The 19,030-nt window shown below is 38.1% G+C and overlaps 1 protein-coding gene across 4 annotated transcripts in view; it reads left to right on the top strand.

Annotated features, from left to right (window-relative positions):
* Positions 1-3,361, top strand: part of ABHD18 (abhydrolase domain containing 18) — a 50,004-nt gene extending 46,643 nt beyond the window's left edge. For all 4 annotated transcript variants that reach the window (XM_043969459.1, XM_043969458.1, XM_043969462.1 and 1 more), the window contains one exon: positions 944-3,361. In XM_043969459.1, coding sequence (XP_043825394.1) covers positions 944-995 — 52 coding nt within the window. In that variant the 3' untranslated portion in view covers positions 996-3,361. The remainder of the gene's footprint in view (positions 1-943) is intronic.
* The last annotated feature ends 15,669 nt before the right edge of the window (positions 3,362-19,030 follow it).

The raw sequence follows: 19,030 nt of genomic DNA, 5'->3' as shown, positions 1-19,030 counted from the left end.
GAGTTTCATTATATGTACTCTGAGTACCTCAGGTATCTATCTGGAGGTAGATAGCATGTTTTATCATGAGTCCTTTGGAATCGTGTTGATCAGAGTTAAGTCCTACACAGCTGATTATCTTTACAGTATTGATGCTACTGTGTAAATTGTTCTCCTGGTTCTGCTCATTTCACTTTGCATTAGTTAATGAAAGTCTAACATTTTTTCCTGAGACTATCTCATTCATCTTTCTTATAGCACAATAGTATCCCATCATATACCGTAACTTATTTAGCCATTCTTCACTGGTTGAGCATTCCCTTAGGAAACAAAATCTTCAGACTCTTACTATTTAAAAGTGTAGAATCCCCACCCCACACATGTGTGTATGTATATATGTGTGTGTTTATTTTGTGTGTGTAGACATTTACCACAAATACATTTAAACCTGTTTTTAATAGAATTCTACAAGATTGAAATGATTTCTTCATCATTTTTATTGAACTAGTACAGACAGCTTGACCTTTTGGTTTCAGTTTGCTAGGAATATAGGATTCTAGTGACCCAGAGATCTAAATACTTTTTAATGTATGAAGTCAACTTAGATCACCTTTGTAGAAGACACATGACCATCATGATCATCGCTTGGGCCCAGCTTCAAAAAGTGTTCTGAGATAACATAACAGTAAAATGAACTTACCTCCTGGCATGGCGTAGCATACAATAATGTGGCTACATAATCGACTGAGTGGTTTTGGGTTTTTTAGTTTTCTGGCAGTGGTAGTGACTTTATTACCAGGGTTCTACCCCTGCACTCATCCTGGTTCTGGTGTGACTCACTACATAAGAGGGAGGTCTGCACTGATGAACCTCACCTTATTGGGAACCAACTTCGCTGTTTATAAACACAGTGCTCATACAGCTTCATTTTATGTTGTTTGTTTTTTCATCTACTCTATTTCAGGCAAGCCATCTATGATGCATTTGAACGTTTTCTCCATAAATATGCTTACTGAGCACAACTAAGATGATTACCATGTTTGAGGTTCTTATGCCAGGCATTTTCATCCAGTGTTATTGTCTGAAGAACAAGCAAACTACAGCACCTGGAAGTTATGAACTTAGGCAGCATTTCAGTTTTGAAGATCTACCAGCTTGGGAAACTTGCTAAAAGGTTAATGGATGCAGATACTGTCCCTTAGTGTTTATATAACTTTAATTCTAATTAGATGAATTAGCTCATAGAACATCCAGTGACAATATAAATAGAACCAATGAAATGAAATCTCTTGATTTAATACTCCCACTTATATTGTATGAACTTTCAAAAACATTTGGATTCGCCCTTTGTTCTATGTTGAAGTTAGTAACCTTACTTTTAGAATTGGTTGACTGTGAACTATACCTGTGATTTGTCAAAAATATCTTCAGATTCCATAAGAAACTGATTCAGTTAGTAGTGTTTTAATGATCAGAAACTTATGACAACACAGGAAACAAAAAGCCAGATAATGTCTCTATGCTTAAATCTCAACCAAGTGTTTTTTCAGATGTCAGCCTGACAACAGTGATTGTTAAACCAAGCCCCCTTTCCCTACTCCAGAACTTAGGAAGATAATAGAAAATTTGGCACAGTATGCTACATATATGTATGTATGTCTATTTTATACCCGAGTGCCATGACATCAGTATTTTCTTTTCCTGAATAACTTTTTAGTTGTTGCCAAATATTTTAGCACATTTTATTTAAGAATACCCTCACATAAATTTGAGTGGTATATAATTACTGAAATGTCTTACTTGATTTCTATTTGTTAAATGCCAATAATTTAAGCCAAGACCTATATTTTCACATTGTAAATTTTTGTAATTTCAGTTTTTAATGGTCACGTGAGGTTTTGTTCTGTTGACTTCTTTTATAGAAAATACCAAATTAGGTAATTTGTAAAGTTGAGAGTTTGAATTTTAATGTAGTTTTCTGATCCGTATGATCAAATTAGTAACTTTTTAAGTTGGAGAAGAAATGAGTTCTTAATGTGCATAGTTTTGGTAGTAGTTTCTTTTAATGTTTATCTTAACAAACATAAAGCTAGAATAGAGAAGCTTCCAAGAAATATTATTTAGCTTCAAGGATATTTAGGGAATTTACCAATTTCCAGAGGTTGTCTTTGTTTTGAAATATACCTTGAGCAGTACTGAGTATGAATTGTTTTTAAAAAGTGTTCTCAGCCTTGTGAGAATGTCTGAATGACTCTGTGCCTTTACAATTTAAAAATACTCATTTTGAATTCTGCAAAATGCCATTAAACAAGTATCATAAAGTTATTTGGAAAGCTTAATTACCAGTAAGTTTTTAGAGAGTAAAAAAAAAAACAATCTGAAAAACTTTGCCCTAATACAAAGATATGTTAATTATAGTTCTTCCACTGAAATATCTTTGGAAATAATATGATGCTTACTATCCATTGGTTAGCGCTATTATCTCATTTTCATATGTAATATTACTGCAATATTGAATTCTTTTGGAACATTAGTGAAATGTGAGATAAAGGTTTTTTATTCAATACTTTTTCAAAATGTATACTTTCTGGGGGCAGCTAGGTGGTGCAGTGGATAAAGCACCAGCCCTGGATTCAGGAGGACCTGAGTTCAAATTTGACCTCAGACACTTGACACTTAGCTGTGTGACCCTGGGCAAGTCACTTAACCCTCATTGCCCCGCCCCCAAAATGTCTACTTTCTGATTGGTAAAATGATTCTACTTCATTTCCTCGTTTAATTCACTTAAAATAAAAAATTTATTCCCCAGCCATTAAAATTTTTTTTTTCTGTGCTTGCTTATTTCTCTGCTAATGAATTTTGCATGAAAAATAAAATTTCAGGTTTTTATTACTGACATGAAGGAAAGTCTAACAGATTTTCCATGTAATTAAATCTCTTTTAAAAAATTCTTTCCAGGAGCTACAAACACATTACTTTTTTAGAGTAGTGTTATGAGATTTTTGTACTTGAAAAAATATTAAACTGAAGTTATGAGAAGATTCCCATATTTATAACTAGACAGATAAATGCAAGGAAACCAGTGTTAATCTTTGTATATAACTTCACCAAGTCCCACCTTGTCTTTTTCTGCCACCATGCCATTTTATCCTTGTCTGCCATGAAGATTATCTTTGTAAATATTAAAGAGAAATTCACATGTAGACCTTTGTTAAAAGGTTTCTGAATTTCATGATTACTGGTGAACAGACCATTTTAATGTATACAGTTTTTAATTCTTATGTAATTTTAAAATGTGGTGCTTTCTTATTTGGGGTATGGAATTAATACTGTAACTTTCAAATTGATATGATTTTCCTAACTGTTTATACTGTATAATAAAAGCCTATTTAAAAGTGTGGTTTTATTTCTTCATCAGTGTAATACTTATAAAAAGCACATATCCTATTGAACCCTTGGTAAAGAGGGGTCAGTAATCAAAGAGATTCCACCTGGGAAAACCAGAAATGTCCCTATAACCCTTCCCCCTAACCCCAAACCAAACAAACAACTTTTCCCTGAATACCCTGGTTAGGGTTAAAAGATTTAGCACTGTGTGTTCATGGTGTGACATATGGACATATTTCCCTCTCTTGCCTTCAAGGGAGTTAACGTCAAAAGAAATTTAGTCTTTTAAAGAAAAAAGTTTCAGGAATCTTTTAGAACTGGGTCAGATTAATAAAGGAGTGGGCTGAATTGGGGAAGCCATTGAGTCACGGTTTAAGCAACTAAAGTGTAAGGAGAGCAGTTTCAACAAGCTAAGTGAAAAAAGCAGTTACTGTGGCCAAGTTCTGTGCTAAGTAGTGGGGGGGATGCAAAGAAAGGCCACAAAACAAAAAGCCAACCTCTGTTCTCAAGAGCTGCCAGTTGACGGGGAGGAGAGACAACATGCAAACAAACAGTCCTGTCCAATCAAGATGGCAGATAAGGTGGCAGTAATCTCAGAGGGATGGCACCAAGATTCAGGAAAACCAGAAAGATTTCTTGCAGAAGGTGGAGAGCATGGAGCAGCAAGTCAGTGGTGTTGAATTGTAGACTCTATGCAAAGGAGTAAGTTATAAAAAGCATCAAACAACTTTATAGTAATCATGGGCGTAATTTCAAGCCACTGGTGTTTATTGAATAGGGGGTGGGGGGAGTGTGACATTGCCAGAGAGATGCTTTAGGAAGATCAGTTGGACAGCTTGGTAGAAGATGGACAGGAGTGGGGACAGACTTGAGGCAAAACCAGGTTTTTGCCATGTCCTGAGGTGATGTGGACCTGCAACTGGGTGTTAACAGTGTAATAAAAGGTGTTGTAGGGGCAGCTAGGTGGCACAGTGGATAAAGCACCGGCCCTGGATTCAGGAGTACCTGAGTTCAAATCCGGCCTCAGACTAGCTGTGTGACCCTAGGCAAGTCACTTAACCCCAATTGCCTCACCAAAAAAAAAAAAAAAAGTGTTGTATACGAGACATGTTATGGTGGTAGAAAAAGAGGATTTGGCTGTTGATTATGATGGTGTATGTGTGTGCGTGTGCGTGTGTGTGTGTGTATGAGTGAGTGAAAGAGTTATGACTGACCTCAGTGACTTGGCAGGATGATAGTTCACCAAAGAGTAATAGGGAAGTTAGGAAATGGTGATGGTTTAGAGGGAAAAACAAGTTAAGTTTTTGGACATTTTGAGGACTAATTCCTGGGGCAGCTAGGTGGTGCAGTGGAGAGCACCGGCCCTGGAGTCAGGAGTACCTGAGTTCAAATGTGGCCTCAGACACTTAACACTTACTAGCTGTGTGACCCTGGGCAAGTCACTTAACCCCAATTGCCTCACTAAAAAAAAATTTTTTAAGTAAAAAAAAAAAAAAGGACTAATTCCTAAAGACTGGGACAGATGAGGTTTCTTTTTTGGTAAATAAATGCAGAATACCATGAAAATACCAATAGAATATAACAATATTCATATCAGCACTTTTTGTGATAGCAAAAAAAAAAGGAAAAGTGGATATTACTCAATTGAAGAATTAATTAAATTTGATATGTAAATGTGATGGAACATAATTGTGCTTTAAATAATAGATATGAGGAATTAGAGAAACATGGAAAAAGACAAATAAGAACTTAAAAGGTGCAGACTGAAGCAGGAGAAAAATAACTGCCAAAAATGCAAATGAAAACAAATTCTGCTGAATTTATTAATTGCATAGACCAATTTTATTACATTCTATGGGGCTTATAAATCAAAGGACATCTGAGCAGTCCTATTTGTGCGATGGTGAGATCTATGTCATAGGAAAGGGGAATGGTGGCAGCTCTCAGGCAATGGCATGGGAGGCAGCATTCAGTGCCTGTTGGCAGCAGAATGGGCAGCATCTGGGGCAGCTAGGTGGCGCAGTGGTTAAAGCACTGGCCCTGAATTCAGGAGGACCTGAGTTCAAATCCAGCCTCAGACACTTGACACTTACTAGCTGTGTGACTCTGGGCAAGTCACTTAACCCCCATCGCCTAAAAAAAACCAACAGCCCAGAATGGGCAGCATCATGTGTCCCAATGTAGTACACCATGATAAGCCCATAATACTTCTTTGTTTACTGTCTGAAACTCATAAGACCTCTCCTCATTTATGTTACCTAGTGGACAGCCAACAACTCTGTCTTTGGAAGGGTCTGAAGGGCCGAGTAATCACATTTTGGGGAATTTTCATATTCTGGTCATTGAGGGAAATGTAATTATCTACTCATTCTCTGTGTAATTAAGAGGGACAATCCTTTACCAGACACCTCTAAAGTGGAAAAGATTTGGTATGGCTCCCCAGTCTCTACTCCATGAGACCAAGGAAGAACAAGGCCCTGGCTAGGGAACCAAGGAACATTGAGTGGTGGTAACAATGAGCAAATCTTGGTATTAATTTTTACACCAAGCACAATATGACTAATGCAGAAATATGTTTAATGTGATTGTACATATATAACCTATATCAGATTACTTTCCATCTTGGGGAGAGGAGAGGGAGGGGAGGGTGGGAGAAAATTTTGGAACTAAAAATCCTATGAAAACAAATGTTGAAAACTATCTTTACATGTAACTAGAAAATAATAAAATACTTTTATGATAAAAAAAATATTTTTTTGCACCAAGACAGGCTATACTCAAGGAAATAATGGCTTCTTAGCTACCTTGCTACAGATGACCTTGGCTCACAATGAGGATGGGTAACTATATTGGAAGTGTCATTAACTGTATTGGGGCCTTGATGTTCCTGGTACTGTTGCTTTTCATTATCACTTCTTTACTTTAGGAGACCTACTCTGAACTGCAATGATATTAAATCACTTATATGGAGGAGACTATTAATTTGGTGTTGTAGGAGAAACAGTAGCTGACACCCCCTGCCATGTGGACTTGGCTAGTTTTTGGGTTTTTTGGTGGGGCAATTAGGGTTAAGTGACTTGCCCAGGGTCACACATCTAGTAAGTGTCAAGTGTCTGAGGCCAGATTTGAGCTCAGGTACTCCTGAATCCAGGGCCGATGCTCTATCTACTGTGCCACCTAGCCACCCCCCCCCCCCAGCTAGTTCTTTAAAGGGTATTGAACCCATCCTTGAGATCTGATTGTCTGAGGGTACTAAAACTCAAGCTGATGTCTTGTTCCCTTGAGTACAAAAATACCAAGAGGAACTCCAGAAAGGCCCAGAACACCATGCTAACCATGAACATCCTAGGGGCAAGAAGGCTGCTCTCAATTTGATCAATGCTGTATCCTCAGGTGAATGTCCTTTCTGTGTTACAAATGTCTTTCACTTGCCATGGTTAGGTCAATCTCCTTTTGTTTACTTGTAGATGAATTATGAGCATCTCATTTCATTTCAAACTTGTAACTTAGGTACCACATTGACCAGATCAGCCCTAGTCTATGGCAACTGGAACTTCTGTTCTCTGTTTGTCTACAGTATTTTGTCATTCTTTCAGAGGAATGAAATAGTTCTTGCCTTTTCACCCCTTTCATTCTGTTGCTTTTCTTTTACATGCACTAAGCTCTTTCCCAAGTGCTGCTCATGTCAGGCTTCTCACAGGCCCTATTTCAAGGTTGTCCAGTAAAAAACTAAAGATCAATGAATATTACTTTTTTTTTAATTTTTAATTTTTTTAATTAATTTTTTTTTTTAGTGAGGCAATTGGGGTTAAGTGACTTGCCCAAGGTCACACAGCTAGTACGTGTTAAGTGTCTGAGGCCAGATTTGAACTCAGGTACTCCTGAATTCAGGCCTGGTACTTTATCCACTGCACCACCTAGCTGCCCCATGAATATTACTTTTAACAATTTAGCAAATTGCTGTCAAAATGATGATAGAGATTTATCCAAGAAATCATTCATTATGACCTAGTTAGAATTATACCAGGGATGTAAAGATGGTTCAACATTAGGAAACAATCAACATAATTAGTCACATTAAAAGCAAAGAACTCCAAAACTACATGATTATCTCAATAAATACAGGAAAAGCCTTTGACAAAACACAACACTCATACTAAAAACTTTACAAAGTATAAACATGGAAGGACCTTATAAAATATCACAAAAAGCATCTTTATAAAACCAAAACCAAACAAGCATTATTTGCAGTGGTTTAATACACTAGAACTTTTTTCAATAAAGACAGGAATGAAGCAAGTATGCTCATTCTTCCCACAATTATTTGATATAGTTCTGGAAATGGCTATCAACAGAAGTAAAATAAAAAAGAAAGTAAAGGCATAAAGATAAGTAAAGATAAGATGTAATTTTCCCAATCTGCTGATAATTTCATGATACATCCTTGGAAAATCCTGGGTAATTAACAAAGATACTAATCAAGACCATATAATAATCAGCAAAATTGCAAGCTACAAAATAAACCTTCAAAAATCAACATTTGTATATAATTAATAAATAAATGAACAGGCTTATAAATTAATTAATAGAAAAGGAAATCCATTATAAGAAATTACAAAAATGCATCAAGTATCAATCTACCAAAACACATAAAAGACATGTATAGATTCAATTACAACATACCCCTTAGAAAAGAACTTAAATAATTAGAGGCATATTCGTTGCTCATGGCTGGACCATAGCAATATAATAGAAATGGCTACTACCAAACTTAGTTTATACTTCTGAAGCTATTCTAATCAAATTATCAAAGGGATTCTTTGTAGAAATTAGTAAAATAATAATCAGATGGTGAAGAGAACCAAGGAAGTTGCGTGAGCTCTTCCAAATTTCCCTCAGAAACAATATCAAATTAACCCTCTCAATGAATTCTGCAGCTGCAAAACCTGCAAAAACATGGAGCTTAAGAAAGGTCTGTCTCATCTGGGGAAAAGGGGAGCACAGCTCAGGGCAGAGGGTGTCTGGGCAAGCCAGCAAAATGCTCTTAGCCACAGCATAGATCAGTGGTTGGGAACCCTCGGTCCTAGTTCAGCAAAACAGTGGCACAGCCAGCCAGTGGTGAGGCCCTCAGCCCCAAAGCAGAAGGCAGTCTGCCAGCTGGGATATCTGCTACCCAGCAGGACAAATAGGCTGGACCACTCCAGGGCAATGAACAAGCTGCAAGCTGCTGAGGCCTCAGAGCAGAAAGCTAGTGACTGGGCCCTTGGTCCCCAGCAAAAGAGGTTTGGGACAGTGCATGCTGTACCCCAGGAGCAGAGAGCTCAACTTTAAAAGGCATGAAAGAGGCTAAAATATGGATAAGAAACAGAAAAGAACCCTCACCATAGAAAATTACTAAGGCAACAAGGAGGATCAAAACAGAAACTCAGAGGAGGGCAACAATGTCAAAAAGCCTATACATGAAGCCTTAAAAGGGAAGAGAAATTGGTTTCAAGACCAAAAAGCCCTCTTGGGAGAGCTCAAAAAGGATTTTGTAAACCAAATAAAAGAGGCAAAAGAAAAATTGGGAAAAGAAATGAGAGTTATGCAAGAGAGAGTCAATAGCTTGGAAAAAGAAGGACAAAAATTGACTGAGGAAAACAACTCATTAAAAAATATATTTGGGGGCGGCTAGGTGGCGCAATGGATAAAGTACTGGCCCTGGATTCAGGAGTACCTGAGTTCAAATCCAGCCTCAGACACTTGACACTTACTAGCTGTGTGACCCTGGGCAAGTCACTTAACCCCCATTGCCCTGCAAAAACAAAACAAAACAAAACAAAAAAAAACCATTTGGCCAAATGGAAAAGGATGTACTGGCTGGCTAGGGAAAATAATTCCTTACGAACCAGAATTGGGCAGATGGAAGCTAACGACTCAATGAGACAACAGGAAGAAGTAAAGCAGAATCCAAAGAATATAAAAGTTGAAGGAAATGTAAAATACCTCTTCAGAAAAATAACAGACCTAGAAAAGAGATCTAGGAGGGACAATTTAAGAATAACTGGACTACCTGAAGACCATGACCAAAAAAAGAGCCCGGACAGCACATTTCTTTTTTTTTTTCCAGGGCAATGGGGGTTAAGTGACTTGCCCAGGGTCACACAGCTAGTAAGTGTCAAGTGTCTGAGGCCGGATTTGAACTCAGGTACTCCTGAATCCAGGGCCGGTGCTTTATCCACTGCGCCACCTAGCCACCCCTCTGGACAGCATATTTCATGACATTATCAAGGAGAACTGCCCCAATGTCTTAGAACCAGAGGAAAAAATAGTCATTGAAAGAATCCACCAATCACCTCCTGAAAGAGATCCTAAAAGGAAAACTCCAAGGAATATCGTAGCCAAATTCCAGAATTAGCTGGTGAAGGAGAAAATACTGCAAAGAACCAGAAAGAAATGAATTAAATATCAAGGAACAATAATCAGGATCTCACAGGATCTGGCAGCTTCCACATTAAAGGATCAGAGGGCTTGGAATTTGATATTCTGGAGAGCAAAGGAACTTGGATTACAACCAAAAAAAAAGGATTACAACCAAGAATGTACTACCCTGCAAAATTATGTATACTCTTTCAGGGGAAAAGCTGGGCATTCATCAGAATTGGGGACTTTAAAACTCTCCTAATAAAAAGTCCAGAACTGAACAGAAAATTCAATCTACAAAATACAAGACTCAAGAGAAGCATAAAAAGGTAAAACATTATTCAATAAGGTTAAAATGTTTACATCCCTACATGGGAAGAAGATACTTGTAACTCTTGAGAACTGTATCTCTATTAAGGCAGATAGGAGGAATACACATAGTCAGAGAGTGTGGGTATAAGTTGATTTTGATGTGATTATATTAAGAAAAAACTTCAGGGGTGACAAAAAGGATTATATTGGGAGAAGAGGAAAGGGAAGGCAGAATGAAGAGGCACAAAAGACCTATTACAATAGAAGGAAAGAAGAGAGGGGTGAGCATTGTTTCAACCATACACTCATCTGATTAGGGTCCAAAAGGGAATAACATACACACCCAGTTGGTTTATCTTACCCTATAGGGAAGTAAGAGGGGAAATGGGAAAGAAAAGGATGGAGTGCTGATAGAAGGGAAGATAAAACCAGAAGGCAAAAGGGGAAAGGGCAAAAGGGAGGTGGGAAGGGAAAGTAAATTGAGGGAGGTGGTGGTCAGAAGCAAAACAATGGTGGGAAAGGACAGGGGAAAGGAAATAGAAAAATATAAACAAGAGGGGAAATAGGATGCAGGGATATACACAGTAATCATAAATGTGAATATAAATGGGGGGACAGCTAGGTGGCGCAATGGATAGAGCACCAGCCCTGAATTGAGGAGGACCTGAGTTCAAATCCAGCCTCAGACACTTAATACTTACTAGCTGTGTGACCCTGGGCAAGTCACTTAACCCCAATTGCCTCACCAAAAAAAAAAAGAAAAGAAAAGAAAAGAAAAAAGAAATGATGAGTAGGCAGATTTCAGAAAAATCTGGAAAGACTTAAGTGATGCTAAGTGAAGTGAGCAGAACTAGGAGAACATTGTACACAGTAACAACAGCATTTTGTGATGATCAATTTTGATAGAATTAGCTCTTCTCAGCAATACAATGATCCAAGACAATTCCAAAGGACTCATGATGGAAAATACTCTACACATCCAGAAAAAAGAACTGTGGATTCTGAATGCAGATTGAATTATACTGTTTCTTCTTTTTGTGTGTGTGTTTTTTCTTTTTTGAGGTTTTCTCTTTTGTTTGGATTCTTCTTTCACAACATGACTAATGCAGAAATATGTTTAACGTGATTGTTCATATATAACCTATGTCAGATTGCGTTCTGTCTTGGGGAAGGGGGAGGGAAGAGAGGGAGGGAGAAACATTTGGAATTCAAAATCTTATAAAAACAAATGTTGAAAACTATCTTTACATGTAACTGGAAAATAACAAAATACTTTTATGATTTAAAAAAGAAGAATGAGTGAGTCAAACAACAAATCATAGAAACAATCGATAATTTCATCAGAGAGAATGACAACAATGAGACAACATACCAAAACTTATGGGATGTAGCCAAAGCAGTTCTTAGGGGAAATTTTAAATGCCTACATGAATAAAATAGAGAAAGAAGAGATCAATGAATTGGGCATGCAACTAAAAAAGCTAGAGAAAGAACAAATTAAAAATCCCCAGTTAAAAACCCAATTAGAAATTCTGAAAATTAAAGGAGAGATTAATAAAATTGAAAGTAAGAAAGCTATAGAATTAATAAATAAAACTAAGAGCTGGTTTTATTAAAAAAACAACAAAATAGATAAACCTTTGGTTAATTTGTTTTTAAAAAAAGAAGAGAACCAAATTACCAGTATCAAAAATGAAAAGGGTGAATTCACCACCAATGAAGAGGAAATTAAAGCAATAATTAGAAACTATTTTGCCCAACTACATGCCAATAAATGTGACAATCTAAATGAAATGGATGAACATTTACAAAAATATAAATTGCCCAAATTAACAGAAGAGGAAATAAAATCATTAAGCAAGCCTATTTTAGAGGGAAAAAATTGAAAAAACTACCAATGAACTAGCTCCCTAAGAAAAACTCTCCAGGGCCAGATAGGTTTACAAGTGAATTCTACCAAAAATTTAAAGAGGGGATACTACCAAATTCCTTTAATAAGACAAATATGGTGCTGATACACAAACCAGGAAGAAGAAAAACAGAGAAAGAAAATTATAGACTAATCTCCTTAATGAATATTGATGCAAAAATTCTAAATAGAATATTAGCCAAGAGATTATATCAATGTATCACAGGATAGTACACTATGACCAGGTGGGATTTATACTAGGAATGCAGGGCTGGTTTAATATTAGGAAAACTATCAACATAATCTACCACATCAATAACAAAACTAACCAAAATCATAGGATAATCTCAATAGATGCAGAGAAAGCATTTGACAAAATTCAGCACCCATTCCTATTAAAAATACTAGAGAACATAGGAATAAATGGAGCTTTCCTTAAACAGTATCTATCTTAAACCATAAACAAACATTATAAGTAATTGGGATAAGTTAGAAACATTTCCTATAAGATCAGGGGTGAAACTAGGATGTCCATTATCAACACTATGCAGTATTATATTAGAAATGTTAGCCTTGGGTCAGCTAGGTGGCGCAGTGGATAGAGCACCAGCCCTGGAGTCAGGAGTTCCTAAGTTCAAATCCGGCCTCAGACACTTAACACTTACTAGCTGTGCGACCCTGGGCAAGTCACTTAACCCCAATTGCCTCACTAAAAAAATAATAAATTAAAAAAAAAAAAAGAAATGTTAGCCTTAGCAAGAAGAGAAGAAAAAGAAATTGAAGGAATTAGAATAGGCAAGGAGGAAATAAAACTATCACTCTTTGCAGATGATATGATAGTATACTTACAGAATCCTAAAGAATCAACTAAAAAACTACCTGAACAATTAACAACTTTAGCAATGTTGCAGGATATAAAATAAATGCACATAAATTATCAGTGTTTCTTTATATAACCAACAAAATGCAGCAGGAAGAGATAAAAAGAGAAATTCCATTTAAAATAACTGTAGACAATATAAAATATTTGGGAGTCTACCTGCCAAGGCAAACCCAGAAACTCTATGAACACAATTACAGAACACTTTTCACACAAATAAAATCAGGTCTGAATAATTGGAAAAATATCAATTGCTCATGGGTAGGCTGATCAAATAAAATAAAAATAACAATCCAGGGGCAGCTAGATGGTGCAGTGGATAGAGCACCGGCCCTGGAGTCAGGAGGACCTGAGTTCAAATCCAGCCTCAGACACTTGACAATTACTAGCTGTGTGACCCTGGGCAAGTCACTTAACCCCAATTGCCTCACTAAAACACACACACACACACACACACACACACACACACAAAATGACAATCCTTCCTAAATGAATTTACTTAGTGATATGCCAACCTAAAAATTATTCTATAGATCTAGAAAAAAAATAATAAAATTCATCTGGAAGAACAAAAGGTCAAGAATCTCAAGGGAACCAATGAAAAAAAATTGCACAGGAAGGTGGGCTAGCCATACCAAATCTGAAGCTATACTATAAAGCAGCAGTCGTCAAAACTATTGGGTACTGGCTAAGAAATAGAGTGGTGGATCAAAGGAATAGATTAGACACAGGAAACACAGTAGTAAATCATTATAGTAAACTACTGTTTGATAAATCCAAAGACTCCAGCTTCTTGTATAAGAACTCACTACTTGACAAAAACTGCTGGTAAAACTGGAATTATAGTATGGCAGAAACTAGGCATAGACCAACATCTTCCACTGCACAACAAAGTAAAGTCAAAATGGGTGCATATAGAAGCATACTATTTTCACCTTTTTGTTTTCTCTTTCTTAAGTTTTTTCCCTTTGTTCTGATGCTTCTCTCACTACATGACTAATGAGGAAATATGTTTAACATGATATATAAGCCAAAAGTTAAAAAAAATAAATGACCTTACTATAAAATATAAATATAAAAAAATTAAAAGAGAATCAAATTATTTAATTTTTACAGCTATGGGTAGGAGATTTACTCTTTTTAAAAAATAAAACTATTTCATTATTTTCCTGTTATATATAAGGAGAGTTTTCAACATTTGCTTTCATAGGATTTTTTTTGGGGGGGGGTGAGACAATTGGGGTTAAGTGACTTGCTCAGGGTCAGACAGCTAGTAAGTGTCAAGTGTCTGAGGCCAGATTTGAACTCAGGTCCTTCTGAATCCAGGGCCAGTGCTCTATCCACTGTGCCACCTAACTGCTGTAAAAAACAATTAATTATTAATAACTATAACTAACCTGGAAAATTATATATAATTAGATTTATGAAAAATTATAACTAAATGAAAAATTATAGGCTTCGAAAAATTATAATTGGGTCGTATGTCCTGCCACGGTTGCCATTCAAATGTAAAAATATTTTTACTGACTAGCCTAATTTGGGGGCTAATCTGACTAGAGGACTAATCTGGGGACTTTTGACTGTTTGGCTATCTGATTGCTATTAACTTAGCATGGGCCATTTATAAAGTTCCACCACACTGCTCTCAAATTGATAAACTAAAGATTAAGAAGGCTCTTAACTAAATAATCAAAGCAGAGTTTATTTATTAGATACTATTTAAAATTAAGAATACAGGGAAATAAAATGTACAACCTGACTGCATTTTGGTGCCTCTCTTTCCATTGCGTTTCTTTGGAACTTCTTGAATATAATAAGGGCCTTAGCCGCCGCTTGCCTTAGGGCACTCAGTCCTTCATTCTAACTCTGAGCCCCTTTCACTTTGTAAATCGCCTTGCTTCTAACTTTCCTCTCCTTACTGCCACTGCTGAACCCCTATGTTTCTCTCTCACTGACCTTCTGTCTGTCTGCTCAGTCAGTCTGCCCTCCGGCCTCTCTTTTCTCTGCTCCTAGTCCTTCTCGTCTTCTCCTGTGTCCTTGTAGACCTGTCTCTAGTCTCCAATCTTTGCAGTCTCCTCAGCTGCCTCTTGACCTCTTCTCAGCCTCTCTCATCCGCCCCCCCTTGCTGTCTAACTCCCAGGTCTATATATACCTTTTCTTCTCTCCACTCAAATCTCAGGGCTTCCTGTGCCCCCACAGACCAAGGGGGGAAGGGTGTGCTCCAGCCTCACGTGCCTCAGCACAGGCTATCTGGGATCTTTCGGATAGCTCCGCTCAGGTTGGAGGGACCTCAGGGCTTTTTTCCCCCCAGCTGTCTGACCTGGCATCTTGTACAGCCCACTGTGGTAAAAAAGTTTGTAACAGTCGGTTAGTGAATACGGAAAGACACCAGTTTTTAAAGGACCACCCTTTCGGGGAGGAGACCAACAGCCGTGCATGGGCTATGCACGCCAGTCCAGCTGCTAAGCACTCCATTTCCAGGTGCGAGCTTAAAAGGCAAGGAGAGAACAGAGTGGGAGCTCTTTTCGGCTCTCCTTGTTCGCTGGCTGCACTACACACTGTGGAAATTTTTTTTGATTTGGGGATCCTACCTTTAGGCTGAGATTAGAAAGCCTTAGGCCCTCAGGGTCTCTCCCCCTCCTCCTCAGCTTCAGCTGAGCTAATAAGCCCCATGGGCTATACAAGACGCCAGGTCAGACAGCTGGGGGGAAAAAAAATCCCCAGCTCCCTCCGACCTGAGTGGAGCCCGGATAACCTGTGCTGAGGCACGTGAAGTGGGAGTGCACCCCCCCCAACCAGCCGCAGCCCTGGCTGGCGGATTAGCTGGGTCTGTGGGGGCGAAGGAAGCCCCGAGATTTGAGTGGAGAGAAGAAAAGGTATATATAGACCTGGGAGTGAGACAGGGGGGAGGACGGACTAGATAGAGGAGAAGGGCTGACTGGAGAAGGAGGGACTAGATGGGACGGACTAGAGGGGCTGACTAGATGGGAGCGCAGACAAGGATAGAGGAGAGTTCGGTTCAGAAAAGGAGAGACCGGGCTGACAAAGTTACAGGCCTTAATACAAACCAGGGAAAGTGTAATGTGCCCTGAGGCTAGAGGTGGCTAAGGCCCTTATTGTATTCAAGAAGTTCAGTGCAACAGGTGGGAAAGAGACCACAGGAAAGCAATCAGGTTGTACATTTTATTTCCCTGTATTCTTAATTTTAAATAGTATTTAATAAATAAACTCTGCTTTGATTATTTAGTTAAGAGGCTTCTTAATATTTTGCTTATCAATTTGGGAGTGGAGCAGTGTGGTGGAACTTTATAAACGGCCCATATTAAATTAAACGCAGTCAGATAGCCAAATAGTCAAAAGTTCCCAGATTAGTCCTCCAGTCAGCTTCAGCCCCCAAATTAGCACTAGTTAACAAAATATTTTCACATATTTAATGGTGACCACGAAGGGACTTATGGCCCAATTATAATTTTTCTAAATTTATCATTTTTCATATAATCATAATTTTTCATAAATCCAATTATATATAATTTTCCAGGTTAGTTATTAATAATTTTTTTACAACACACAGAGGCTGACTGGAGTTCGACTCGGCCCGGCTCGCTGTAGCAGCACGTGCTTGACTCGACTCTCCCCCCCAAAGGTGGCCTTGGGCTTTTGGTGAGTTTTATACGGAATATAGACTAAGCTTAGATTTAAGATTATTTGTTTTGTATTTCTACTTTGCTATCCCTCTAATCAACATCACCTTGTAATTTCCAAACAATAAAAGCTCTAACTAGAGACCAGAGGCTTCTTCCATTTACTAGTCTGGGAGATAAATAAGGGAAACAGTTAAAAGGGGAAGTTAATGATCTAGTATCCAATTTTAAATCTCACACCACGGGGCTTTTGGGCTCAGCTGAAGCAGAGGGGGAGGGGCACCAGCACCTCCCACACAGAAGAGACCCTGAGAGCCTAAGGCTTTCTAATCTCAGCCTAAAGGTAGGGTCCCCAAATCAAAATAAATTTCCACACTGGCCCGTCATAGGATTTTTAGTTCCAAATTTTTCTCCCACCCTCCCTTCTCTCCCTCCTCCCCAAGATGGAAAGCAATCTGATATAAGTTATATATGTACAATCACATTAAACATATTTCTGCATTAGTCATCTAGTGAAAGAAGAATCAGAGCATAAGGGGAAAATCTCAAAAAAGGAGGGAAAAAAACCAGCCCAAAAATAGAAACAGTACGTCTCAATCTGCATTCATAATCCACAGTTCTTTTTTCTGGATATTGAGAACATTTTCTATCATGAGTTCTTTGAAATTATTTTGGATCATTGCACTGCTGAGAAGAGCCAAGTCTATCACCATTGTTCATCACACAATGTTGCTATTGCTATGTACAATGAAATCAAAGCTATCTATTGCCATATGAAAAAATACTCTAAATCACTATTGATTAGAGAAATGTAAATTAAAACAACTCTGAGGTACCACCTCACACCTATCAGATTAGCTAATATGACAAAAAAAGGAAAATAAATGTTGGAGAAGCTGTGGAAAAATTGGAACACTAATGCACTGTTGGTGGAGCTGTGAACTGATCCAACCATTCAGGAGAGCAATTTGGAACTATGCCCAAAAGGCTATGGGACTGTTCATACCCTTTGACCCAGTGATACCACTGCTAGGTATGTATCCCAAAGAAATCACAGAGGAGGGAAAAAGGATCCATATGTACAAAAATATTTATAGCAGCTCCCTTTGTGGTGGTAAAGAATTGGAAATTGAGTGAATGCCCATCAGTTGGGGAAAGGCTAAACAAGTTGTGGTATATGAATGTAATGGAATACTATTGTGCTATAAGAAACAACGAGCAGGAGGAGTTCAGAGGAACGTAGAAGGACTTACATGAACTGATGCTAACTGAGAGGAGCAGAACCAGGAGAGCGTATACAGTAACAGGAGATTTCTTCTTCTTTTTTGGGGGGAGGGGGCAATGGGGGGTTGAGTGACTTGCCCAGGGTCACACAGCTAGTAAGTGTCAAGTGTCTGAGGCTGGATTTGAACTCAGGTACTCCTGAGTTCAAATCTTTATCCACTGAACCACCTAGCTGCCCCAGGAGATTTCTTCTTAACCAAAGAAGGGGAAAGAGGCAATTGTTATTGTTATTCTTGTTCAGTCATTTTATTTGTGTCTGACTCTTTGTGATCCCACTTGGTGTTTTCTAGACAAAGATACTAGCATAATTTACCATTTTCTTCTCCAGCTCATTTTATAAATGAAGAAACCGAGGCAAAAAGTTAAGTGATGGAGCAGCTAGGTGGTGCAGTGGATAAAGCACCGGCCCTGGATTCAGGAGAACCTGAGTTCAAATCCAACCTCAGATACTTGACACTTACTAGCTGTGTGAGCCTGGACAAGTCACTTAACCCCAACTGCTTCACCAAAAAGAAAGGAAGGAAGGAAGGAAGGAAGGAAGGAAGGAAGGAAGGAAGGAAGGAAGGAAGGGAGGAAGGAAGAAAGAGAGGAAGGAAGAAAGGAAGAAAGGAAGAAAGAAAGTCAACAGCTTGTTAAAGAAGGCACAAATAAACAAACAAACCCCAACCACCACTGGGAAAAAAAAAAGTACTTCCACCCTATACAGAAGAAAAAAAGGATTATGAGTTATTTTTAATTATAACAGCTGAACTTTGCATAGTGCATTAGGATTTGTAAATGCTTACATTTGTTATGTCATTTGAACCCCTCAACAAGGGATGAAAGTTTTGTTCCTCTTATCTCCCTATTATCTTGCATTTGATATGGATTATATTCCTGTTTTGGAGTAGGGTATTTCTTCCCTAGGAGTTCCCCATGCCAATGACATCACAGGTCTGATCTAAATACCCCTACTTTATAAAAGATGTTGACAAGGTCCATTCAAAATGAAATTCCAAGTGCTTGATTCTGGGAAAGCAGCCTGGAATTCTGTCAAACCTGACACTCTTGCAACATGGTGGCTGAGGCTTTGCAAGAGAAAGCCTCTGGTATCTTGCTTTTCAGTGATTTTAAATTCTCCTTTATGCAGTTTGTGAAACTGAAATGTTTTGAAATAGGTTTCACTGGTATGGGTAACTTCTGGTAGGAATACTTCCTCTACCAAGGCAGATGTACAACTACTTTGCAGCTGAACAT

The sequence above is a fragment of the Dromiciops gliroides genome, chromosome 6 (genome assembly GCF_019393635.1).
Source record: "Dromiciops gliroides isolate mDroGli1 chromosome 6, mDroGli1.pri, whole genome shotgun sequence".
Classification (NCBI taxonomy): domain Eukaryota; kingdom Metazoa; phylum Chordata; class Mammalia; order Microbiotheria; family Microbiotheriidae; genus Dromiciops; species Dromiciops gliroides.
This window is presented reverse-complemented; position numbering and strand designations above follow the sequence as displayed.